Source organism: Periplaneta americana, chromosome 17, assembly GCF_040183065.1.
Source record: "Periplaneta americana isolate PAMFEO1 chromosome 17, P.americana_PAMFEO1_priV1, whole genome shotgun sequence".
Lineage (NCBI taxonomy): Eukaryota > Metazoa > Arthropoda > Insecta > Blattodea > Blattidae > Periplaneta > Periplaneta americana.
The window spans coordinates 6341879-6367233 of NC_091133.1; the positions used below are offsets into that span (position 1 = coordinate 6341879).

Consider the following 25355-nt stretch of genomic DNA (forward strand, 5'->3'; position numbering starts at 1 on the left):
CTGATGTCAAAAGGCATAAAAAGCACTTCTGAGTTATGCGAGAAGTCAGGAATTTAAATTTGTTTCTAGAAGTGTGATGATGCTCATACTGTGTAAGTATTACATGATTATGTAACATTAGGCTAATTATTATAGGCCTCATTATGTAACACTCTTTAAGTTAAACAGAAGCTATGTGTATTATTTGTTGTATCCTACTATTTTATAATTAATTGCATTTATTATAGATGTACATGCTGCAAAACATGCTTTTATTTCTTGTTTTCTTGTATGGGCGTAACACATTATCTAGTACTGAAGAGCAATATAGTACATACATTAGTCCTCAGGTTTCCTACAGTATTCGATTAAATGGAACTCATCTCAGAGAATCTATAAGCATAAAGTTTCTAGGTTTAGAGTTGGACAATCACTTGAACTGGAAAACATATATATATGTAGAATGTATTACGTGTAAATTGGGTTCTGTGTGTTCTGCATTAAGAACCTTATCTGCTCTTGGTGATATAAGCATACGGTACTTAAAATGTCTTACTTTGCATACTTTCACTCTATGATGAAATATGGATCATTATTCTGAAGTAACTCGTCTGAAGCTAAACACATATTTGTTTTACAAAAGAAAGCTATAAGAATAATGGCTGGTGTGTATAAAAGGACATGATGTAAAAATATTCTCCAAAATTTAGAAACCTTGACCTTACTTTGTGAATACATTCTTTCTCTAGTGGTGTTTTATTTAAAAAACCTAGAGACATTTAGTACTAATAAAGACATCCATAATTTTAATACAAGGCATAAATTAGATCTTCATCTACCCTGTGTTGGTCTGAGAAAAGGAGTTCACTATTCATGTATAACAGTCTTCAATGCACTGCCTAATTATCTTAAATCTTTGAAGGACCATGAGAAGAGAAAAGTTTTAGAAAAGAATTAACCAAATTTCTACATACTCATACCTTCTACACAACTAATGAATTGTAATGTTTATAAATTGATTGGGCTTAGTGTTTAAAAGAACTATTGGACAACGAGTGAGTGTGGACTTATTGTATGTGTTTTATGGAAAAGCTGCTGCTTAGCTTATCGCGAGATAAATGAACTTCCACAATGGCTTGCTGCGACCATCGGTCTGGTTGGGGTCAGTGGAAATCGCCGGAGGTTGGGAGGCGTTCAGTGAGTAATACCTCAAGCCAACTATCGGTGATGTCGGCGCATTTACAGCATATCTTCTGATGACCGACGATCAGTAGGTGCAGTGCGGTCAACGGATTCCATCACGATTGAAGGCATTCTGTGGATAGCGGTCTGGGACCAACGAACGCCTGATCGTTTACTGTCGAGTCGACCGTGTGCCTGTTGTGATGTGCGGTTAGCAGGCTATTCAGTGCAGTTGTGGTGAGTGAGATACCGCAACTTAGTTTTCAAATTTATCTCTGTGTGACATGTCGCATTCTGATTAGCAATGCCCGCAACAGAGCGATCCATTGCCAGGAGTGCAGCCTAGTATGTGTCGGCACCAGAGGACGGCCCCAGTGGATAAGCTATTATCGCCCGGCACTATTTATGTAAATTGTGACGAGTGGCCCGAACTAGTTGCCACAAGATAGTGCGTGATTTTTTTCCGAGACCTCTTTGCCTGTTCTATGGTATTTTGAGTGTAATCGTTTTATGGGCTATGAATGATTGCTATTATATTCTTGCTTGCATGGCTTGATTTCGTTGTGAAAGATGGGAACGGTATTTTGCTTGTGAGGGTTTTAGTTGGTTGGATATGGGTTGAGTGACATTCTGTCTGCGTACAGAATTATAAGTATGAGAGATTTGAATTGTATTCTTGTTTCAGTGTTTTGTCTGGTTGTGCGTGATTTGCCTGGTTTTCTGTCTGCATACAGAATTTATATTATTTATATTTATGTTTTACATTTAGTCATATCTTTTAAAATTGTTATTAAAACGGCCGTTTATATTTGTTATTCATATTGGTTTATTAATTTACCCACTGTTCAACGAGTTCCGTAGTTACGCGTGATCTTTGACGGACACGGACCTGGAGCCCTCCCTTAAAAGGGCTAGCAGGCACTTCACACGCCACAATTGAATTTATCTTTTAGGTATGTAGCCTATTGTATATCTTTGTATAGTTTGGCTGATGAATTGTATATACTTTAAATTGAACAGTAGTCTGTATAACTCAACTGGTGAATTGTTTATGATTATAAATTTAATTAATGTACTTGATATGAATTGTAAAATTTTGCATAGCTTAACGTAAATATACCTGTAAATTGAATTAAGCTGTTTACTATATGTTTGTATACTTTGGCTGATGAATTGTAGGCCTATATGCTGTAAATTGAACAGTAATCTGCATAGCTCAAGTGATGAATTGTTTGTGCTTGTAATTTGAAGTAATTTGCATGCTATGTATTATCAATTTTGTAGGCCTATATCGCAACTGATTGAATTCTTGATGCTTTTAAATTGAATTAACTTACTTGTTATGTATTATATTTTATAGCTCAACTGATGAATAATCGTGTGGGTTTGTAAATTTAATAATCTGATTGGATATGTACTGTATACTGGTCTGCTGATCCGGAGCTGTGCTCGGGCTTGAATCTCCCTTTGGTCTGATTGGATGGTTTCTCCCGAGGTTTTGCCCAGTCATGGGACTGATGCCAGGTGGTCTATGACGAGTCCTCGGCCTCGCTTCACTTCATCCCCATTTGGTCTGATTACCTGGTTGGGTTTTTTCCGAGGTTTTCCCCAACCATAAGGCAAATGCGAGGTAATATGTTGGCGAATCCTCGGCTCAGCTCATCTCACTTCATCTCACCAAAAAATTGTAACAAATTGAAATTGTAAAAAAATAGCAAAGATTGCAATTGTAATCTAGTAACATGTTGACTTGTTCCACATCTTAAAGTTTCATTGCTAATGTAAAAGATGGAATACAATAAATGAAATGAAAATAAAAATTCATCTTGCACTGGTAAGCCTATAGAGTTCATTTTGCTCACCCCTTTTTTTTTCACCGCTATTACCTGCAGAATAGATTCACTGGGACCAGTGAGCGCTTGATAGCACGTAAGAGTATGTTTCTAAGTAAATTAGTGTCTTTTGGATTTTGCATTTTTTTTTATTAAATACAGACCAGATGATATCTTTCTTTTTGCCTACTACATGCCTATTGCCTATACTTGTTTTTTTTTTTTTTTTTTTTTTAAGATGGGACATGAGGAGCACTGCGATCGGAAAAACAACTGTCACATAGCGTGGTAGGCCTGTTGCTATGGTAACAACAGTTGATTTGCCAAACTTACAGTTCGCATGTGGGGAGTGCTTAATAGCTTTCTTGGCGACATTTATTGTGCACACAATGTTAGCATTGGTACGTTTCGTCCTCGATTCTCTGTCGATTTTTGTATTGTTTTCTTACCTTCGCGTCAATTGTCAATGAATGTTTTAACGTCAGCCATCTTAACGACAATTGCTATACTTGGTTTTTTGAAAAATGGGACATGACAGTTAAGCGGCCGAGCTTGGAACTACAGCGCTATGTTGCCAATATGGACTACCATGTTGCCAGCTGATGGAAGCTAGCAATTGACGTTAAGACGGCTGACGTTAAAACATTCATTGACAATTGACGGGAAGGTAAGAAAACAATACAAAACTCGACAGATAATCAAACACGAAACGTACCAATGCTAACATTGTGTGCACAATAAATGTCGCCAAGAGAGCTATTAAGCTAATTAAGCACTCACCACTTGGGAACGGTAAGTTTGGCAACTCGACCGTTGTTACCACAGCAACAGGTCTACCACGCTATGTGACATTCAGTTTTTTTTTCCAGATCGCAACGCTCCTGTCATGTCCCATCTTTCAAAAAAACAAGTATAGTACTACAGTATAGTGTGGATGTATTAAAACAGAGACAGCGGTAATAAATGGTATTTGGCAGTTTTGTATAAAGACCAAAAATTGTTAAATTATTCAATCTCCACTGAGTTACTGGTATCACAGCTTCTTTGATCACTTTATCCTGAACATACGGTTAAATTAATTTCAATTTGCAAATCGCAATATTCTTATTACTTTGTAGTAATATTGGACGTGGCTGAAGGTGCAAACTGCCAGCTAGAACAAGTATATGCATGCATTATATTCTTCCTCAAAAGTAAGTATATTGCTTGAACTTCGATATCTCACCACACCACACACGCGAGAGAAAACGTAGGTGCTTAAATCACTGGGTCAATCTTTTATAATTCCCCAAACCACACATGGGACTGACATAATTTTTATTATGGGTTAAATGAGGAGATACCTAAGCCTGATTATGTGACAAGGTTAGTGGGTTAGTTGAGAGGATATCTAAGTGACGTGAAGCCAAGGAATTTGAAAAGGTTCATCGATTTAACCCTGTGTCAGTCTGGTGAAAGAAAATGTCACCACTAATTTGGTGGGGTTTGTGATACCCGAAGTATTACTTATTTTTTAATTAAAAAATTTACATAATTGTGAATTAATCTTACAATACAGTTACAAAAATAGGCGAATCTTAACCCTCGAGGACTGGCTCATGGGTATTTTTGACCCGAGCCTATTGTGTCTCGTTGGAAAACCCCGCTTTTCTGTAGCCTTCAGTACCTTCCAACGGGATCCTGTATTAAACATCACAGGTGTTCACAAGTCTCTTCTGTTGACAGAAGTCCAGCTATTTCTTTGATAGTAAGGGTGGGTCAGTTTTACCCATGGCGCCAGTCCTCGCGTAGAGATTTAGTGAACAGTGCACTTCCTTCTCTCTCGTGTCTAAAAGTGTGGAATAGTCAGTGTAGTTTTGTATAGCAGTGAAGATGGATTATGAAGAGGAACAAGAGCACATGCAGAGGTAAATTGATGAAGTGTTTCCAGAAAAGCAGCCTGAAGAAAGAACTGGCGGTGATTCTAGTGACAATGAAGAAGATCACGTATCGGAAAGTGAACATGACACTAGTACTGAAATAAGTGCAGATTCTAGTGAAAGTGACGATGAAACAAGTGGCATAGACTGTAATGTTATTTTAGGTAAAGACAAAACTACTGAATGGAAAGATACACCTCGTCAACAACGAAATGTGCGAACAAGAGCGGCAAATATCGTTACACATTTACCTGGAGTAAAAGGTAGGGCTAAATCTGTGGATACTCCTTCCGATATATTTTATTGGTTTTTTTACCAATGAAACGATTGAGAATATATCTGATTGCACTAACCGATATATAACGAAAAGTCAACCTAATGTTTCGAGAGAAAGAAATGCAACTAAAACAGATCCCACCGAAATAAAAGCTTTGATAGGTTTATTATTTCTTGGTGGCGTATTGCGATCGTCCCACTTGAACTGCAAGGATTTGTTTTCTACTGATGGAACGGGAGTGGAAATATTTCCAGCCACAATGTCAATGTACCGATTTCTGTTTCTCTTGCATTGTCTTAGGTTTGACAATATTGAAACGAGAGATGATAGAAAAGTACTGAACAATCTTGCACCAATTCGAGACTTATTTGAGGCATTCGTTAGTAATTGCAAAACGAATTATTGCATTAGTGAGTACGCAACAATAGATGAGAAACTTGAATCATTTCGTAGGAAATGCAAATTTAGACTATATTTTTTGCCTTCAAAGCCAGCTAAGTATGGAATAAAAATTTTTGCACTTGCTGACGCGAAAACGTTCTATACATTGAACCTGGAGATTTATGCCGGAAAACAACCGGAAGGTCCTTATAAAGTAGACTACTCACCTTCGGCCGTTGTGAAGAGATAGTAGAACCAATCAGTGGTACAGGCCGCAATGTAACATGTGATAATTGGCTCACGAACGTGCCGTTGGCGAGACACTTGCTGGACAGCAATCGTCTTACATTAGTTGGGACGATACGCAAAAATAAAAGAGAGATTCCCCCTAGTTTTGTTCAGCACAAAAGTAGAGCCCAATACTCCAGTAAATTTGCATTTGATGGTCAAATGACTCTTGTGTCATATGTTCCTAAGAAGGGAAAAACCGTACTTCTGTTAACAACGATGCACTACGATGCAGCCATTGACAGTGAAACTGGAGTCAAACAAAAACCAGAAATAAACACGTTTTACAACTGCACCAAATCTGGTGTCGATGTTGTTGATGCACTTTGTGCCACATGCAATGTCGGACGTGTGAGCAATCGCTGGCCACTTACCATTTTTATGACATTCTAAATGTAGCTGGTATAAACTCTCTCGTCATCTATCAATCAAAGAAGTCGGAAAAATTAATCAGAATAGAATTTCTGAAGTGATCTGAAGTGATGGTCCTCGATCATATGAAACGTCGCCTGATTATGGAGAACCTTCCTCGTTCGCTTAGATCGAGAATTAGTGGATATGTGGGTGAAGAAACTCCGATGCCAGGACCTCCACCTAAGAAAAGCAGAACAAGATGTGGATATTGCCCTTCCAGTGCCGACAGGAAAACAAAAGCTGAATACCATATCTGTGCAACAATGATTTGTCGTGAACATACCACTCCAACTTGTTACCAGTGTGCAGAAAAAGCTAGTGGCAGTCGCGACTGAAACAATTAACTTTGGACATCCATTCCTGGTTTATGAATTGATAGTATAATTTATGTTATTGACTGTGAGTATTTTATAATATTCTTACTAATAATTTTTACTTGATGTTTTTTATAATAAATGTGTGATTATCCTATCCATTTCATTCCAATTGATTCTCAGAGCGAACTTTATTTCAACAATGATTTTATGTTTTTAAATGCATGGTAAAGTTCTATATTAAGTGGAAAAACACATATTATAGTTATAGATACATAACCGTAACTAATACAACCACTATTGTTTAATTTATGTACTTAAAAATTAATTAATAGCATTAACTGACGAATCAAAATTACCCGGCGCCAGTCCTCACGTTTAATTTCTTCGCGCCAGCTGTCGAGGGTTAGTTATGTCCCAGGCACTTTAGGAAATTTAAAAAACACACTGAAAATACCTTTGATTTATAGTATGGAGTAGTAGAAGCTCGATGTGATCACTGGGACAGCTGTAAGCTCACCCTACCCACCCTAAATACGTACCTTATATACGAAAATCGTCGTATGGTAATAATATGGTCATCAGAGTGACAGTGAACATAATACAGATCCTGAGGACGACATCCCCGGAATCAACATGCTCATCTGCGCTCGTTTTTTGTAAGTGCGTGAAGTTATTGCTTGACATGCTAGTAAATATATAGGAAATGCTAACATATTGAATGTTTATTTCAGTTTCTTATTTTATTTTTCAGTTGTGATGGACGTGATTAAACTGGAATGTGGTATCGACCCTCTGGCAAAAGAAAGAAGTAATAAGACAAATACAGAAGATGAAAAATCTTTGTCTGAGGTAGCCTGTATTGAGAGCAATTACTATTTATTTTCTGAATGCCTGGTTTATGAAAATATAGCTTACCTTGTGGCGGAAAATCGTCCTAGAATAACCATGTTCTAGCTATGAAGCGATGTATGAATAGGTAGCATGGAATATAAATAAATACAATACAGTGGGCGTGACAGCATTCACATGAACAAGGCCGATCAGCTGACTGCTGACCTCACGTCTGCATACTTTAAGAATGGTGCGCTATAGCCCAACTAGTACAGGGATATGGTATGGTTATCTCTCTAGCCATTATACAATGTGTCCGTGAACTCACTCCGCAGCGAGGAGAGACACTCGATCTTCTAGCGGGAAGTTTTAAGCTGTCAGTAAAATCATTCACACGTGTTCAGCATTGACTTTCGAGTGGAGTGAATCCCACCTCCCAACATAACTGCAGCCCCTAGCATATACATCGCCGTCTTCTCATTATGGAGTGAGTTTGCGGACGCACTGTATTTAGTCTATGGAACTAGATTTCGCCACGTATTGTAGCTGTTTGCACCAATCAGAATGCTGGGTAGACTGCAGTATGATACAATTTTTGAAGTTTCATGACGAAATTTCTAACCCAATAAAGACTAATCGACTATTGTGCCTGGCAATTTCAGTTCTTAAACTGGGAGAATAGGTTATTTGTGGTGGCTTGTTACTAGTTTCATCAGCAAGGAGATGTTGCTGCTCAAAATATGGCACTCATTTATTTTTTATCTTGGTGATAGCTTTCAGTTGTGGATTAAATAGCGTCTATTGGAACTTGTCTTGCTATAGTAATATTGTGCCATATCTAACAGCAGTATTTTGGCGTGCCACTTGCCACGACAAGGGCGGATGGCTTATCTTTGAGAACATCGCGAGTTATATCATACTGTCAAGACAACACAAACGAATTACACACTGCGTTCTACTTCCTAACTCTCTGACATGATTTATATACTGTACTTGTTTATGGATAGGAGGGATTCCTTCTTAGAATATGCTCTCAGGCTTTCGAAATAATCACAAGTGTAGAAATTCACTATTACTAAGTTTATTAATAAGATATCAATTTATTACAGATAAAATATTGAAATTGAACGATTTAAGGAGTATCAAAATTGTTGTTAATTTTAAAGTATGAAAATGAAGTAGTTAAATGTAAAGTACAAGAATTGAACTGATGATCTTACTTACAGTTGATTGTAGGGCGTACCTGGTGCAATTCAAAGATGATGCCATTTTCTGCCTTCTTTCTGGACGTCGGGAAGTTACGATTGCTACTGCATGACCGCTGTCTTGACCAATGACTAATGACCGCGATTTGGACGTTTCATGTCCATTTATAAGTTCTCGAACCACGTCCTTTGTGACGTAACAGAGTGACGCTATTTTGCCCGCGAATCTTCTAAAAAGACGGTATTGCTTTCACTAAATACCACGCTTCTGATTCTTAACCATTATTTCAGATCGGCATTTCCTGTTGTCACTTGGAGCAATACAGGTTTAAGGAACTCTCACGACTGAATCTCTGTTTTTGATTTAACCAATAGAAATTTTGACTTCAAACGAATATCCAATCAGGAATCTCGCGAGAGACGCGGTTTGTTAAAAACTACTGCTTAATCTATGTGCATGTCGGCTGTTGCATAAGAATGACTTTGTGCTAAAATGCAAGCGTACGCATTTCCGATCTTGTTTAAGGACTGGACTCTGCTGAGTTAGCTAAACTGTACTCTGTAATATGTCGAAACAAGAAGCGATCTCTGTCACATGTAAAGGCGTGTCTGAATGTTTTAATAAGTACGATTTCATTACTTTCAAATAAAGTGAAAATATATTGCTTATGGTCATAACAAGGTTATGATTGCTTATCATAATCCCTGGGCACAACAGTAATATAGGCAGAAATGTCAGAGGTCGCACATAATTTCAACTTGAATCAACATTAAACAGAATAACTACTATTTTCTGCCACAGATTACTCTCAGAAGAAACATCTAATACAATAACTCATTTTAAAACTTGTTCTATATTTCCTGGCACACATTTTCTGCAATAACTGAACAGTCATTCAGAACTGAAATGTATTTGTATGTGGAAATATAAAAGGAAGTAAGCATGTACTTGGACAGAACAATATCATTTGTAGAGTTATTCTTTTATATGCTGCGTCACGAGGATTTGCCTACAAATTATTTCATTATTGACTATGGAGGGTGTATACATGCGATCGTTGATATATAGAGAGGAGAGACATTACAAATGGTTATTGATTATTCATGAACAACTATATGTGATGTATTTCATAATTATTATGTTTTGTGTGTTGCAGGAGGGAAAAATAATAGATCTGCGAATGACTGGAATAAAAGCAGAATGTATGGACCATGGCTATGATGTAAAGACAGAGATGACATTTGATGAAACTCCTATGTCAGTTGAGTTTCCCGTCATGAAAAATGAAGATGAGAAGAGTGCAGTTTATGAAGTGAGTAGGTCTGTAGTTCTCTCTGTTATGTACTAGCTGATATGACTGCTAGATTCAGATGACCAGAGGATACGATTGTTGCTCTCATGCTGTCCATTTCTTCATCCTATATCTTTCGTGAATCTTTTCCACCTCAATTTTATCTCTAGTAATGTCATGAGAGGTCTGAGATTTGGATTTATTTGGGAAATCTCAGACCTCGAGTGACATTTATTAGGACTATTTCATGAATAAAATAAAAATGTAAATAATATATGCCTAAAATTCGATCACAAAATGTTGTTGTTTTCTAATGCCAGGCGTTTGACAATAAAGTCATTTGACCTCTTGCACTCCAATATTTTTAAATGTTATTAATTGTATATTAACGAATACTTAACCTATTCAGACATTATGAAGTTGAAATACTCGCAGATGAATATCGATTACTGCAATAAAGAAATTCGATGTTATTATTCAGTAATGCCAATTGCGAAAAGCGAAATACAGGTTTAACAATGTTAATTACATGTACTGCACTTTTCTCTTATTATTATAACATAAATTTATTTTCATTATCTACTGAAATCATAATTTAATTTAACAGTAACAGTGGGGACAGCTATTTACCAATGCCTATATATTCACAGCGAGACTTGTTGCTACACAGTAAAGCCATCTCTGTATAGATACGCCTAATTAACATATAATTTTAGCCTATAAAAATTGTATTTTGTGAACGAAATGAAACAATTAATAGAGAGTGAGATGTTCAAATTTATGTAACATCATCGTATATCAAACCCAAAGACCTTGCATAGTAATAATAAGGTATTTGATCAAACTGCCTTCCGTATGGCGTAATAAAACTCGTGTTTTAAGTTACCTGTGGGAGCAGGACCAATGTCAGCTGTGCCTTATTTGGACCGTAACAATCAGTGCTACACGAAAGCATTTTTTTATAGCTAAAAAAAACGCATTCTCGCTGTAGAGTGTAACTAAAGCTGCATCTACACATTTCAATATTCCAATCGCGTATGCGTGCAATCTGAGAAGAATATAGAAAGAATCAAGTTTAAAAGGTACGTCAATTAAGATGCATGAAGATTTTGTGTCTACATGGTGCGCCATTTTGAACGTCGTCTTCACTGCGTAAATATATTAATTAATATTAAATATCAATGTTGCATTCATTGTTTTAAAGTTGAAAAAAATGTTTAACCGTGTAGTTGCATCTTAATGTATTCATGATCATCAATTTACGGGGAAACAGTTGGCGACAACGACTAAACAAAAGAACGACCATGCGATAAATTGATAGCAATAAATCTAGCTGCAAAAATTATCGCAAAGTGTGACTGTGATTGGTTGGAATTCAAAATTTCATTACACTTCATTGGTCGAAAATGGAATGACTTCATATAAACGAAATAGTCATAGAAACTTCAATGCTGAACATTCACTAAATCAAACATTTCGATGATTTCTTCCCCAATGTTAATTTTTACCATGCCCGCTTTTAATTTAGTTGGAATGGGAGTCGCTGTCAGTTAATCCTGTGGTAGGTGGCCGAACTGTGTCGAGTGTGTGTCCACAATTGCTCGCCTGTGCAGCAAATAGTGTTGAAGCACTGGCATGCAGACCAGAGTGCAACCTGTAACACTTCTGATCAGCTTCTGTCACATTGTAATATATTACTTATTCATTATTCCTCTTTGTTCTGCAGGAACGGAAGTTATTGGAGCTGCACGAGACTAGGATGAAGGAGGAATGCGTGGACCACAGCTATGATCTCACATCAAATATAAAATCTGAAGAAATTACATTGCCCAATAATTTTCCCGTGGTGAAGTGTGAAGCCGAGGTGAGTGGAGCTCATTGGTGTGCTGGCTCTTCTTTCCAATGTTTAACTTGGCTTTGTTCTTCTCTGTACAGCTATAGTTTTCCTCACCTATCCTCATATTCATCTTCTTTCACTGTGGCTGTTCCTCAGCTTTGGAATTCCCTACCGAGTAATGTCAGTGACTGTCAGACATCAGACCAATTTAAGAATAGGCTAACGAAATATTTTTCTAACAATAATAGCTGTTTCAGGTTTCTCAATGTTTAATGGTTATACCGGGTGTAACAACTTTAATGTTTAGAATTTCTGGAACATGTTCCCTGACACGTTCTACGTCGATTAAACCTAACATACTATATCCAAATTTCTATAGGTTTGGAGTATTTGTACCCCAAAGTTAAATTTTTGAGTTTAATTTTATCGCTGAATACTGAAAGAAGTAACACCAATTTCCGAAAGTGACATGTCTATGTCATTATTTTTATTAGTACCATATTACATTTTAATATCAACTACTTGTGAGTATGAAAGAAGCAGTGCAAAGTTGAAAAAAAAAAATGTCCTTAAGATTCCAAACACTGTACTTCTTGAAATTTGCCAATAGGCACGTGAAAATACCTGTGCACTAGGAATCCTACGATTTGGGAACCGTGCTTGATATGCCAAAACAGCTGCTGTTGCATTGCCATCACACAGTCCATACACATAAACTATGTCGGCGTATTCCTGATGTGTGTACACAAAAGGCATGTTCTAATGGTCAAAACTCAATAAAAAGACTAGTCACAATACTGTTTATTTTTCTCACAACTGTTATTTTAAACTGTTGTCTGTTTCGTTTCCTTAGCAACCTAAACAATTTTAATTTAATTTCTCTTAAAAGTAAAATTTCCTTCATTCACTGCTTTTCAAATGTTTCTTATGTATCTCTACTTAGTAATGCCATAAAATAGGCCTTGTATAGACGGTATAATGCTTGGAGCTGTAAGAAGTTCTATTTTTTCCAGCTCTGTTACCTCTGTAACCTCTCAATTTCGGATATAGATATGTTAGGTTTAATCAACGTAGAACGTGTCAGGGAACATGTTCCAGAAATTCTAAACATTAAAGTTGTTACACCCTCTATATATCACAGATAAATGTCTAAATTATCTCATTATTATTATTATTATTATTATTATTATTATTATTATTATTATTATTATAACTATTTCTTACCAATGTTGATTATTGTCACACTAACATTACTTATCCAACTTTCATTATTTACTTTCATGTTGTTTTATGATCTATGTAAGCAATTGTATTCAATTAGAATTAGAGTCTGACTGGGCGGAAGAGAAGGCCTACTGGCCTTAGCTCTGCCAGATTAAATAAATAAATAAATCATAATAATAATAATAATAATAATAATAATAATAATAATAATAATAATAATAATTAGTATAAGAAATAATTATATTATTATTATTATTATTATTATTATTATTATTATTATTATTATTATTATTATTATTATAGTTAAAACAAATGTTTGTTTAGAGGGATACAGTAAAACTATCTGCATGCTATTTATTACTTGTTTTGGTGCAGAACTGCCTTAACTTAAAGTGTGATATCGCTATTTTGTTTAAGTTTGAAATAAAACTCTTTCAAAGATAATACAGTTATTATTTGCAAGGTATGAGATCTTGTTATATAGAGTGAGGACGCCTAATATTACCATCTTGAATATGTCTTAATGATTGATGTTACCTAAATGCTCTTTCCAAAAGGTTAAAGACTAAATTTAGACTCTCACATTTAACATACACAAGGCTTGGGAGAATTATAGCAAGCTGTATTTTGAGTGCAGTAGTTATTTACAGTACAAGTTTTGAAAGTGGCATTTTATTCAGTGAGTAGGGATATTTGCGAAACAAAGCCGCAAGTCTAATGTGGCAACCTACAAACAAAATATAATCATGTTTAACATAAGTCGTAACTGTCTTTCTAGACAGCAGTTCGTCCCTGCTAGTAGGCTGTAGACATAATTCCCAAGACTTCTCCTATGCACAATTCAACAAAACAGAAGAGTTTTTTCCTGTCAGGGGGCACAGTTTTCTGCCCTGTGACGGAGATTTTGGGGTCATAAAGCGTAGGCTATGGAGACATAATAGGATATACACTATTCATGATGTAGTTGAACACAACAGTCTTAGTGCAAAACCAGGAAAATTTACTGTTAAAGAAGTAGAAGCATCAGAGATCTGTGATTACAAGCAGTTGTGGAAGGATTACTACAAGAAGATACCAGTTTCGATTGGAAGCGAGCTTAAGCTGAGAAAAGAACGGATGTTGGTTATTTAACGACACTGTATCAACTACGAGGTTATTTAGCGTCGATGGGATTGGTGATAGCGAGTTGATATTTGGCGAGATGAGGCCGAGGATTCGCCATAGATTACCTGACATTTGCCTTATGGTTGGGAAAACCTCGGAAAAAACCCAACCAGGTAATCAGCCCAAGCGGGGATCGAACCTGCGCCCGAACGCAACTCCGGTTTGGCAGGCAAGTGCCTTAGCCGACTGAGCTTCGCCGGTGGCCCCTTCATTTTTGAGAAAGATAAAAAGGGTTATGTCACAGGTTGCACCACTATCAATGGCCTCAACGTTCATACTTTTCAGATGGCGCTCCACCGGTATCAAGTGATCCAACCCGCACAGAGAAGGCATATACATCAGGGAAAGTCCCTATTAAATCAAGTAAAATGAGTGATTTTGTAAGATTGAAAGACTTTGTACCAGAGGAAAAGACTGAACTTTATAATGACATTGTGAACTGGCCAATGACAACAGCAGTTCTTAGACAAGATGATGACTAGGCTGATATAGTGTGTTCATTTTCACAAGAAAACCAATTTTGTATCCTATACTATACTATACTATTCTATATTATTTTTCATAAGTGATTGGTTTAACGTTATTGTAATAAATAACTTCACTGTTCATTCAATAAAAATAAAATTTAATTGTTTCATTCATTAAATCATTAATTTGTGTTGAAAGGGCATCATTTAAAAAAATTTAGAAATAAAAAGAATACATAATTAATGCTACAATACAAATTATTCCCAAAATGTATGGTACATGTTGATGAAACGGAAAAATAATAAAACACATATTTTATAAACGTCTGTTTCACTTAATACAGTTTTTTTTCTGTTTTCTTAATATTTACGTTAGGTGACTGATGCCCTTTCAAAAAAAGAAATTCAATGATGCCTTGGCTTGACTTTACGTGGGCTGTCAGAAATCATAGGAAAAATTTTGGGTTCATTACATAGTATTAATATTTTACCAGACATGCGAAAGAACTAAGTAATGTACTTAAAAAGGCCCTTTACCTACCAGAGCATAAAATATTGGAACAAAAATATCAAGTATTCCATTTAAATAACAAGGAATGCTTTATGGAGAGCATTATTTCATGTTAGATATTGTGGTGTGAGACGATCGACTCTCTATCTACCATTTGAGACCGTTTGTTACGGCTACTAAATCAGATGTAGAAGGCAAGCTGGATATGATTGATTTGCTTAGTGGAATCGTGAGAATAATCCATACAGTTCTTTAAGTAATATAATATATAATTTAACTGAATGTATAACATAAGAATTACAAATGTGCACAATGAAGTGATTAAGATTAATTAACAAAACGCATGATGAAAAGTAATAACAATAATAACATTAATGAATACTGTGACTAGAAATACATGCTGTCAGGCTACTTCCGGCAGGAAGCCATGTATATAATATGTAACGTCTATCACCACACATCTGTACAATATATTAATTACAATTACGGCGTAAACTAATGAGAGGAGGAATATAAATCGAATGATATCAAAACAGCCAACATATCGTCGCCTGAATGCAAGAACTAGGTAACTCGAAATTTACTTTTTTTAATTACCTCTTTTATAGCATAGCAAAAATCGCACAAAATATAATCCAGGATCTTGGTAACTGATCGAATGATACCAGCGACATCTATTTTTCAATATAACAAATAGGTAAAAGAAAACGAGACATATTTCTTAGTGCAATAAATAAGTAAATAGGCAATGTCACAAAATATGAAAAATCAAGTTACCTAGTTCTTGCATTCAGGCGACGATATGATATCAATATTGTACCCATTTACCAAATCTCTGTTCATACACAATATACATCCCTGTGACCTGAAACTTCTAGAACGATAACTCACAATGAACATGTAACTTCCGCCTTCTCAAAACTCCGTACAACTCAATCACTACACTCCATGACAGCATACACAACACTATTCCCTTATCAAGTGAGAATCCTCAAACAGTATTCTCCCAATATAATCATTATGCCACCAATATAATCTTCACTACCTAATTACGTCGGAACAGATTTCTGAGTCATTTAAACTATATCTTTAACTGTTAACATGACTATGCCACAACAAATATCCGAGTGCATTGACTAGTATCTTCCTACTGAAAGCGGAATATTAAGTAATAGCTCTCACTGTTAACTACATGACTATGACAAGGCAGATTTCCAAGTAGTGATAGGTCGCTCATGTGCGAGTCATTTCGAATGAACAACGCCCGCTCTGGAGTGGCTCTCCGCTCACTCCTTACAAAAGAGCGAGTCGTTCATTACATTTCGCTCCCTACTCTTGGGAGACCAAGGCAACTTCACCTCGCTCTCTTGCTTCTGGCTCACTCCCAACACTCCGCTCCCTCCACAACGTCAGTGTGGTCATGCGCAATGACAAAGAGTGAGACGTGCGATGTTTAAATTACACTTCAATACAGATACGTTTAAACGTTGCCTATTGTCATGTTTCTGTTCTCCTTATTGCTAAATAGATCATGTTTGCACATTAGCCGTTTTTATGTAGCATTGTACACTTTTATAATTGCTATTTACTTATTTATACTACTTTACCAACACTTTCAGAAGTGTTTTTAATTGATCTGTTTATACTACATATCGATACTTCACGATTAATTGTTCGTAAAATAGCGTAAGTAATGTAAATGGGCTCTCTCCCATCTGGGATGTCATGGAGACTTACTTTACTGCACGTGTACATGAAGCTTTTCTCCGCATTCACAGACCGATACAAACTGATTCGAATGTGTATTGCAATGGCATCTATTGAGAAGCATGTGTACTATATCATACAGTTAACACCCACTCTGCAGTTATCGTAGAAGAGTCGGAGCGGTGCGGTGGTGAAGTGTGGAGTGATCACTAGGAGCGAACTGGTTGAGAAAGAGGGAGGGCACTGTACCACTCCGCTCTTTTGAATGACTCTCAATGAACGACTCCTCAATAGGAGCGGGAGTCAAAGAGCTAGCTCGCATCAATGAACGACTCCGACCCATCTCTATTTCCAAGTGTATCAACTAAATGACTAGACAAAGGGTATATTGAATGATCACTATCGCTGCTAACTGTATGACTATGTGAGGCAGATTTCCAGGTGTAATAGCGATCCAACCTAACTATCCAGGAAACTTCGGTTTCCTCCATTCGTGCACATACCCATCTTACAATACTGCCCAGTAGGGAAAAGAGATAGGAAATGCCAACAGTATAGATGTCGAATAAGCTGTTCGAGTGGTCGAGCCGATGTGCACAGCTCAGGTGAAACAAAAAGAAAATACATAGACATTGTCAAGCTAAGTTGGATACTGAAGTATGTGCTGGCATATTATTCTTACAATAGCAGTTATGCAGATTTTTAAGATATTCGACGTCATAATACATCATAACACACAAACAGCCACCCCCACCATAGGAACAACACACCCCCACCCCTACCATCGACAAATGTACACCATAGAGGCAAGATCACCAGTGGTTCAAGAGACACTGAAGATGACGCGACATAGCGTCGAAACGGGCCGTCTGTCGAAGGGATATGCCTTTTTTAACAATTTTACACTTTTTTAACGTAAGACTAAGTAAATTTTAAGATTTTTAAGGCGCTAGAAACGGAAGAACCTCATGAAATGTGAGCTCCAAGAACTGCTTTTTGTTACTGAAATTTCTGCTTGGACTGAATATGTTTTAACTGTAAGCCTGTAGATTGAAAATCGATGTAATCTTCATGTAAACTTGCGCCATCTTTGTGTTCTCTTCCCTATTTCTGTTCCAGGAAGAGTTGTGTGACTTGGACACAGTCAAGGACGAGCTGAAACTGGAAGTTACGGCTGAGGAGAATGAGATTCTGACCAATAGGTGAGTGTTGTGACCGAATGTTCACAATGTTATTTCTTTCATTGTTTCATTAAAATTATCACGTAGATAATAAATTTGCAATGTCTTATTCTATGGGATGGTTTGGCTATGTTCTAAGAATGAATAGGGAAACATTGTGCGAATAGGGATATTATCTTATGCGAAGTTTTACTGTTAGATGACAGGAGCCTTCCATGCAGCACAGGGCTATATTATGTCATATGCTACAGTTCATTACATTCTTTCTTTTCTGTGCGTGTCAAAATTATATTTATAATTATTTTGTATAACCTAGTATAATTTAATATAATTCAGTATTTTCTTGCTTCATAATGTAATTTAATTTACAATAAATAACAGCGTAAACTTGTATGATACTCTATCATATAGTATTTTTTTAAGGTTGAAAAAATATACTCAGAATCTTTCGGGACCTGATTGAAGATAAAAAGTTTTTCCTGGTTTTTACATATAGGAACACAACAAAAATTTGACATTTTGAGTTGTTTTTAAGAGTATTTAATATACTAATACACTGCGTATATCCTCAACATTTATATATTGGAAAACAAATGGACACAAAGCTCATCCCTTAAAACACATGCGCGCTATCTATTGGTGCTAGTTCAGGATATCTCTATAGGAAGCACCATGGTGACACAGAAGTGATAGATAAGAATATCATAGAAGGAGAAGATAAGAAGACAATGGGAGAATGAGATTTACATATAGAAGAGACACCTGATCGATAAATCAGGAGATTGTGAGTGGTGTTGTCCGCTATATAAAGATTGGTATGGGAAATGCCTGTTATTATTCGGTTGAGAAGCTTTTATCATCCAGTCTGCTGTCAAAAAATCTGAAAGTTAGAATTTATAAAACAGTTATATTACCTGTTGTTCTTTATGGTTGAGAAAACTTGGACTCTCACTTTGAGAGAGGAACATAGGTTAAGGGTGTTTGAGAATAAGTTGCTTAGGAAAATATTTGGGGCTAAGAGGGATGAATTTACAGGAGAATGGAGAAAGTTACACAACACAGAACTGCACGCATTGTATTCTTCACCTGACATAATTAGGAACATTAAATCCAGACGTTTGAGATGGGCAGGGCATGTAGCAGGTATGGGCGAATCCAGAAATGCATATAGAGTGTTAGTTGGGAGGCCGGAGGGAAAAAGACCTTTAGGAAGGCCGAGACGTAGATGGGAAGATAATATTAAAATGGATTTGAGGGAAGTGGGATATGATGATAGAGACTGGATTAATCTTGCTCAGGATAGGGACCGATGGCGGGCTTATGTGAGGGCGACAATAAACCTTCGGGTTCCTTAAAAGCCAGTAAGTACAGTACTTAAACTTGTTCATCCGGAAATATGAATTAATACATTATGTTAATAAAATTTTTAATAATGTTAGACAAACTACTAAGAAGAATTTCCTCTATATTGACATATAATTGGTTTTAAGTTTTTTTGTTTAACAGGCATCTTTTTATTGCTTCATTTGCAAAGTGTGTTAATATTCTTTTACCAATTCCCAAACCATCACCAAATTTCCGACAGGGCGTAAGTTTTGCGTTTGACTTTCTAATATTTTATTCTCTGTACATGCAATATTTTTGTCAGCAATTAAAGCATAGTATGTTGCCTATCCACTCAAATATTACTTCCTACCAAGTTACAGTGGTGATGTAGGTCTTGTATAGAATTATCCGTTTCATTAATCAGTACATAACTTACTATTTTCCTTGCCTTTTAATACGAGGTGTATCATGAAAGTAGACGGGATGTGTTGAAGATTATGCTGAACTGTCATACATTACTTATGAAGAACATAATTGTGGGAAAATATGACCTCTACGACTGGTTGAAGTTTGCTGTTCCGTTAGTTAGTCAGTGGGGTTTACAAAGGGCGTGTCAGCTACTATGGCTATTTACGCCCTTATCTAAAATTCTTTACAAAACAGGAACACAATACAATAATCAGAATGCTCAAAAGAAATAAAAAGCGGTGTCATGGTTAAAACGAGATAAACAAATGCAGTTTCAACAAGGTGATGCATAAAAATCATAAAAGGGAGCGGTTCTCAGACAACTAGATCTAAAAACAAACAATAAAATAATAAACCAAATATTACTAGAAACAAATTATCTGGCGCATTTATAAAATACTCGGATGTAAAAGGTCCGAATTGTCAAGTGTGTTAAAAACATATAAAACAACGAATATAACCTCTGGATATAAACACTCCGGAGGATAAGTAAAACGGGTCAGTAAAAAACTAAATCACCCTGTCAAGTCCTGTATTCGATAAAAATCTCAGAACTGCATTTGTACAATTAAAATCATTTCCAAGAGCATCACGTAGAGTCGGCCGAATTCCATATTGCCGACAGACATGGTCTACAATATAATAAAAAATGCTCCACTGTAAGTGGAACATGGCACATATCACACTCCGGCTGAGGCTCGCCACATAGGAGATGGCCATGTGTCAAATGACAGTGGCCAATCCTCAACCCGGGTGAGTAAAACCTCCTTGTCTCGTAACGCTCTTCTGGACGAATCCCAAACTCGTAATTTATTTCCCACTAGTGCAGACCATTCTTCTTCGCATTGCCACCATAAGATATGTTTCAGATAATCTTGATTATCTTGCCACCTCTCATGCCAAAACACCTCAGACCCAATCATAGCACCGTCCCTTGCTGCAGCATCCGGAATGCCAACGTGACCCAGAGTGCACACTATTCCAATCTCATAATCAGAGGTTAGGAGACTGTGGAAAAGTTCCTGGGTTCTGAACACAAGTGGATCATCAGAATTCAAGCGCTGCAGGGACTGAATGGCTCTTAAAGAGTCGGAGCGGATAAGGAATCGGCCCTGGGGTTGTCTAATTAGAAACAAAAAACTCTATAAAAACCATATAGTTCTGCGGTAAATACACTAGTGTACTGGCTCAATTTATATTTAAATATCTGTCCATTTGCAACAAAGGAACAACCAACACAATCATTTACTCAGGATCCGTCAGTAAAAACTAATGAATAATTTTGAACCTGTGATAAAAATTCACTAAAACGAAGTCTATAAACAAAAGCTGCTGTAAAATTCTTAAAACTTCGGCACAGACATATATCAAATATGGGACGTCGCATAATCCACAGTGGAGTGGTTGTATGTTCCAGTGTGCGAACTGTTGGCAGGCGGATGTGGAGCTCAGAGAGCAGTTCACGAAAGCGTAAGCCTGCTGGGCGAAATCCTCGTGGGTTTTTCACTGTATCGGCCGTAAAGAGACGGATGGTAAAAGGAGTCGTAATTACTGTGCTCAGGCTGTGAGCAGAACTTAACCGCGTATGAGCACAACAACACATTACGTCGCCGATACAGTGATTGTTCTCCCACTTCCCAATACAGGCTCTCTATTCGACTCATTCGGAAGGCCTCTGTAGGGAGTCATATCCCATGATAATGGATAGTGTTTAAGAGACGTAACTTGGATTTATTTGCTGAACGATAAATAAAAGATCCATAATCCAGCTTTGACCGGATAAGGACGGGATATGGACGTAAAGCACTATATGCGGTCCGCACCCCAGCGAACCCCTGACAAAGGGCGTAAGATATTTAACGATGTTTCACAACGTCTACTCTAATTACGTATATGCGCCTCCCACGTTAATTCATAATCAAAGATAAGGCCCACAAATCTCGCAGTGTCTGTATATTGCACTCCATTAAGACGCAGTTCAGAATGTGTATGGAGTCCATCGATGGTTGGCGACGTAGACACACTGCGTTTTTAGAGTGGAGAATTTAAACTCATTGCGAACAACCTATTCTGATAGCACGTTGATGAACAGTTGCAACTGTCAAACGGTGGGTGGAAGAATTGGGAACTGTAATATAAACTAAAGTCATCAACGTTCAACAGAGAAGATACAGTGGCCAATTTCATTGATCGCAATCCAGAAAAGAAGAACGCTTAATACAGACCCATGCGAAACGCCGTTTTCTTGGAGATGTCAGAAAGTGTGGTGCCTACTGGAAGTCGGAAATGCCGCTCTGCCATGAACTTCTCCATAAATGTTGGTATACAGCTACGCAGTCCCCAATCATGCAGAGTTTGCAGAATGCTATACCGCCATGTGGTATCGTAAGCCTTTTCTAGATCAAAGAAGACGGCCACAAGATTTTTCTTAACGAGGAAAGCATCTCTAATGGCGGTCTCCAGCCGAACAAGATGTTCTGCGGCGGATCTGTGCTTACGAAAATCACATTGGATAGTAGATATTCCGTTTTCCGATTCGAGTACCCACATCAGGCGTTTACTTATCATCTTTTGCATAACCTTATATACGCAGCGCTTGGGACAAATTTGCCTATTGCTTGCAGGTAAAGATGACTCTTTTCCCGATTTCTGGACTGCGATTACAATGGCGGAACGACAAGCACATGGAAATCGCCCCTCAGTCCTGATTCTGTTGTATATTCACAGAGGAAAGGATTTACCAGCTGGGGGAAAATGGCGAAGCATGCGATTATGGATGTTGTCAGGGTCAGGTGATGTGTCTAGTGCCACCTTCAGCTCCTCAGATCTGAATGGTGCAATTTAGTCTGCAGCGTTATCAGATTTAAAATTTAGGTTTCGTTTTTCTGCAGCATCTTTGATTTTCAGAAATTCCGGGTCATAATTCCTTGAGTTGCTTATTTGTGCAAAAGTTGTAGCAAATATTTTACCAATTACTATGGAACTGGTGGTCGTTACACCATTGTTCCGAAGGCCCGGAATTACAGAACTACGTTTCCCCATTATCCGACGGACTTTGTCCCTTACTATGTTAGCTGGGACGTTCTTTTTCAATGAATTGACGTAATTTGTCCAGAGCGTTTTCTTAGCATCGCACACAGTACGACGACCTTTTGCTCGAAGACGTTTAGACTGGACAAAATTTTCTTGGGTCGGATGGCGCTCAAATTGGCGTAAGGCACGTTTGCGGTCTCGGATTGCATCTCTGGAGGCATACGTACACCAGGGGACGGAGAAACGTTTTGGCCTGTAGGACGACTGGGTGATAGATAATTCTGCTGTCTTTGTAACCACATTTGAGAAATGTTCTCACACTTTCATGTCCGTTATCATCGAATGATATGGATTCCGAAAATTCGACGCAGTCCGCATTCTTAATAACTCAGTTAGGAGAGTGAGATTCCTCAGGACGTAAAGCGGACGTACGCATTCGAATGGGTTAGTGGTCACTGCCATGTAGGTCATGAATTACAGACCATTCGACATGCGTGGACAAAACTGGGCTACAAATGGAGATATCTATCATGGAGTAAGTACCGTAAGCAAAGGAGAAATGTGTTGCTTCCACTGATTTCAGGGTAATGAGATTTCGACGGGTACATACCTCTGCTATTTTATATCCTCTGTCATCGTCAGAATTTGAGCCCCAAGAGTGGCGGTAAGCATTGAAATCCCCCACTATCAGATCTGCGAGACAATATGTTCAATTTCACCCACTGTGAAAGGTTTATCTGGGGACATATAAACAGAGACTATTAAAAAGTCTGTGTTAGGTAAAGTTACTCTAGCGGCTATGCATTGTTGTGGACTGTTAATGTTGATAACAGAGGAAAAGATACTTTGGCGGAGGAGGCGGGCGCAACCTCCGTTGGCACGAATACCGGCAAGTTGATCGTACCAGTGAACGTAGTATCCCGAGATACTCTAGAAGATTTCAAGCCGGAGATGTGTCTCTTGAAGACATAAAATAGCAGGGTTCTCATGATAGATCAATTGTTGTAATTCTGTATATCTGCTGCGTACACTGTTCACATTCCACTGTACAACATCAGTCATCAGGAGGAGAGCTAAATCATGGTGGTGGCTTCACAGGGGATCTTCTCTTATCTTTTCGATGATTTGGTGTCATTGACTGAAAATGCTTAGCCCTCGACCGTGGGGACTCAATCGCAGAACATCGCACACCTAATCGTGATCTTGATCGAGCACGGGATCGAGAATGTGATCTCGACCCGTCATCCGAACAAGGAGTACGAGGTCGCGGCGATCTACCAGGCCTTGAATATTTATCTTTCGCCACGGTAGTGATCGCTTTGGAACGTAGGCCTGATAACAAGGCCAAATGTGTCGTCTGATTCAGCAGTCGGAGTGGTAACGTCCATATACATGTGGTTTGCGCATGCAATACACATCTCAGGTATACTAGCAAGCGGTAGCTTTTGCGTCAATGCATCAATTGCGTCTGTTGCTTTCTGCAATACTGCTGTATAGGACTTTTCCATCACCTTTTTTTGTTGACCTAAATACTCTTACGCGCCTCGAAAAACGTAATATTTTCTCGAACTCGGAACTATTGCATATCCTTCTCTACCATATACTTCGGGAAATTTTTAGAATAAGCGCGTGGTCCCCAGAACAATTCACACAGCGCTCGGCGCCTGGCACATGGGGAATCCCCATGGTCAGAACCGCCACACTTTGCAAATATGGTATTGTTAGTGCAACGCTTTTGCGTATGTTCGAACCGTTGGCACCTAAAACACCGCATTGGGTTCGGCACATACGCACAAAGAGGGACACGCTCGTACCCGACAAGGATGTATTCTGGTAGGACAGGCTTTTCGAAGGTCATAAACACAGTGCTCAGCGGAACAGTCTGTCCGTCCCGCTTACGTAATTAACGGTAAGCCTTGGACACGGACTGCTCCGCCAGTTCTAGTTGGATCTCTTCATCAGACATACCGTCCAGAGAATCCGTATGCACTACTGCCCGCACGGTGTTCAGCGAGGAGTGCCGTTCGAGTTTAATAGGGTAAGAACCTAGCAACTTCGCTTTCAACAGCGTCTCATTCTGTTTTGGAGATATAGTCTCGATGAGGAGACTACTGTTGCGTAGGCGAGTTGCATTTTTGACCTTCCAAACGACTCCGTCGAGTGCGCGTCTCACGTAAAATGGACTGATGTGCTTCATAGTCTTTTCTGTTCCGTCCAATGTGATACTAATGATCTTTGGATCCGGCACTTTAACTGTTACTTTATCAGGGTCCAAGTGCATTGCAATGTTCATCATATTACCACGAGTCGCATAGCTTTTCCTAACTTTGGTTTCTTATGTTGTTTCTCTAATGGAAGAGAAGAGAAGTGCGATGAGGCCATTTTGGAACTGCCCCCCTACAGAATCGTCGGCGTCAGCCTGCCACAGGGGGTGAAGAAAAAGACACCTAAAATTTCTTATGGACTGAGCTGGCCATGGAGACCCCGCACAACCCGATCCCAAGCAACTCATCTCACGCA

At 38.0% G+C, this 25355-nt stretch overlaps 1 protein-coding gene across 5 annotated transcripts in view; it reads left to right on the forward strand.

Annotated features, from left to right (window-relative positions):
* Positions 1-3942: 3942 nt before the first annotated feature.
* The window catches only part of LOC138693124 (zinc finger protein 235-like), an 80590-nt gene continuing 59177 nt past the window's right edge, over positions 3943-25355 (forward strand). The window contains exons 1-5 of one of the 5 annotated variants that reach the window (XM_069816769.1): positions 3977-4186; positions 7341-7438; positions 9783-9938; positions 11644-11781; positions 17947-18029. In XM_069816769.1, the coding sequence (XP_069672870.1) occupies positions 7346-7438; positions 9783-9938; positions 11644-11781; positions 17947-18029 (470 nt within the window). In that variant the 5' untranslated portion in view covers positions 3977-4186; positions 7341-7345. Of the gene's footprint in view, positions 4187-7340; positions 7439-9782; positions 9939-11643; positions 11782-17946; positions 18030-25355 lie in introns of all 5 variants that reach the window. The other 4 variants (XR_011330231.1, XR_011330230.1, XM_069816766.1 and 1 more) reach the window with 4 other exon arrangements.